The sequence below is a fragment of the Salvelinus sp. IW2-2015 genome, unplaced genomic scaffold, assembly GCF_002910315.2.
Source record: "Salvelinus sp. IW2-2015 unplaced genomic scaffold, ASM291031v2 Un_scaffold7538, whole genome shotgun sequence".
In the NCBI taxonomy this organism is placed as follows: Eukaryota; Metazoa; Chordata; class Actinopteri; order Salmoniformes; family Salmonidae; genus Salvelinus; species Salvelinus sp. IW2-2015.
Window position 1 is genome coordinate 18,416 of NW_019948798.1, and position 2,963 is coordinate 21,378.

The following is a 2,963-nucleotide window of genomic DNA, read 5'->3' on the forward strand; positions in this document are numbered from 1 at the left end:
CACACAGGTGAGAAACCTTACCACTGCTTGGATTGTGGGAAGAATTTCCGTGTAAAAATAAGCCTGAAACATCACCAGGAAATTGTTCACACAGAACACCCTCACCGTTGTGGTCAATGTAAGAAGAGTTTCATAACTGCAGAAAGACTGGAATCACACATAAAAACACGACACCCGCCAAGTGATCCTCTGAAGAACCCACACGTGTGCTCTGAATGTGGAAGGGGATTCAGATATGCCGACAATCTTAAAATACACCTGAGAATCCATACTGGGGAGAAACCGTACGTCTGTCCTCGCTGCGGTAAGGATTTTACTCAATCTGGACTCTTACAGAGACACATGAGAACTCACACGGGAGAGACACCTTACCACTGCTCGGTGTGCGGGATGAAGTTTTGTCATACAATCTCGCTAAAGCAGCACCACCTGAAGAACCACAAGGGGGAGACACTGGGTCCAGTCCGTATGCARCAAGGCCCTCTTCCATGCCCCCACTGTGGGGAGAAGTTCTCTACCAAGGCTCTTCTAAAGGATCACCTGCAGAAGACCCACAAAAGCAGAGTCCACTGCCCACAGTGCGACAAGACTTTCTCCACTAAACGTAATTTACTAGTCCACCAGAGGAAACACACTGGAGAGAGGCCTTACCTTTGCCCTCAGTGTGGGAAGAGTTTCTCCCTGACAGGGAGTTTAAAACTTCATCTCCGGATTCATGCTGGTGAGAAGCCTTACCGCTGTACTTACTGTGACAAGAGCTTCACAAGTAAGAGCCACTGCACTCTTCACCTGCGAATCCACACTGGAGAGAAYCCGTACCAATGCCCTGACTGCGGGAGGAGGTTTCGTGATGGGAATGTCCTGAAAAACCACCGGCGGACCCACACAGGAGAGAAACCGTTCCAATGCCGCGTGTGCGATAAAGCCTTTGCCCAGTGGAGCAGTCTGAAGAAACATCAGGACACACACAGGCAAACTCAGCCTGTCTCTGTCCCAAGACTCCCTAATCCCTACCCACCACATAATCAGCATGTCCCTTATCCCTACCCACAACAGACTCCATGGTAACCTGGTTTARCACCTGTCCAATCCCTTATAGAGGGATTCCTTACGATACCGAGACAGAAAAATACCATGATTTGGGGGAAATTCACAAAATAAAATCCATAGAATAGAATAAAACATTAACACCTTCCTAATATGGAGTTGCACCCCATTTTTCCCTCAGAACATTCTCAGTTCGTTGGGGCATGGACTCTACAAGGTGTCAAAAGCGTTCCACAGGGATGCTGGCCCATGTTGACTCCAATGCTTCCCAGTTGTGTCCAGTTGGCTGGATGTCCTTTGGGTGGTGGACCATTCTTAATACACACAGGAAGCTGTTGAGCATGACAAACCCAGAAGCGTTGCAGTTCTTGACAATAGGTGTAGCCTGGCACCTATTACCTACCATACCCCGTTCAAAGGCACTTCAATATTTTGTCTTGCCCATTCACCAGCTGAATGGCACACATACATACATGTCTCTATTGTCTCAAGGCTTAAAAATACTGGAACACTGGTTACCAACTGAAGCAAATAGATTGGGAGGAAGCATTTCCTGAAGTACTGGAACACTGCCTTTGACTCGGCCTGTCCTAAATGGCACACTCTGCACGATAGAGGGCACTAATTTTGACCAGTATGCCCTACAATTTGTGCAAGACTTTTAACCAGGGCCCATAGGGCTCTGACCAGGGCTCTGGTCAACATTAGTGCACTCTATATGGACGAAGGTGCCATTTGGCACTCAGGACATCTCAAACGCCTACCTACTACGTTCCCCTGGCCCCTCCCCCTTCTATGTTGGCCAGATGTAGCGAGGGATTTGGAACCAGATGAGGTAATGAAAGACAAAACAGATGGGAGACTGAATTGAACTATACAACTGACTTCCTCAAAGTATTGGGTCTGGTGTGTCCTGATTTCTGGGGTTTTGAAATATTTTACCGCAAACTTACCTCCTTGACCAGAGATTGAATCAAGACATCCCACTCCCAAATGTTTCCGTTTCAATGGAGGTCAATGAACTAAGTAGTCCGGACTCGCATTTGGTGTCTATTGGAGAGCCACCCACTTAAGTAGACAATGGTAAACGGCTTGAGTCGTTCATCTAACATTTATCCACCATCTTTGCCTTGACCAGTTCATTCTAAATGACAAATAACGGGTAAAATTGTTGTGATGTTTGTTTGGTTATTTAAAACATTCTGCTTTATTCAGATACGTGGTTGTCTCCAACTACAGAGCTGTGTTGTGAACTGCAGAGGGGCCACGATTCATGGAGACCACTAAATAAATGCTAGTTCATTTTTTAAGGGGTTAATAACATTTATAAACAACACCATCGATTTATAATTTTAATAAATGTTGTGAGAAAAAAAACAACGTAACTCCAAACCCAGACTGAAGCTGTTTTCTGTTTAACTGTTCAGTTGTTTTTATGATTATCTAGACAAACTCCCTAGCAACCATTGGTCCTGTCAACTGTAAATCTAAAATGTAGACTACATTGCAACACCCTATCTACAGTTTAGTATATATTTAAGCAGTAAGGCACGAGGGGGTGTGGTATATTGTGCCAATATACCATGGCTAAGGGCTGTTCTTAGGCACGACGCAAAGCGGAGTGCCTGGATACAACCTTAGCCGTGGTATATTGGCCATATACCACAAACCCTTGAGGTACCTTTATTATAAGCTGGTAATCAACGTAATTAGGGCCAGTAAAACTAAATGTTTTGTCATACCCATTGTTTACGGTCTGATATACACGGCTGTCAGCCAATCAGCATTCTTGGTGCGAACCACCCAGTTTATAAATATTGATATCACACTGGCTGTAGTTATGACACGATATATTCATGAGTCATTAGTTTAAGGCATTAGTAGAGAGACCTGGGTTAGCGCAGGGTAGCCCTAAC

The 2,963-nt window shown here is 45.1% G+C and overlaps 1 protein-coding gene across 1 annotated transcript; it reads left to right on the top strand.

The window, feature by feature from the left end:
* Positions 1-3: 3 nt before the first annotated feature.
* Positions 4-2,612, top strand: LOC139027114 (zinc finger protein 567-like; the record flags this gene model as incomplete). Its single annotated transcript, XM_070442278.1, has 1 exon — positions 4-2,612. A coding segment is annotated over one exon (1,065 nt), but the record flags the coding sequence as incomplete, so codon positions are not given.
* Positions 2,613-2,963: the final 351 nt, after the last annotated feature.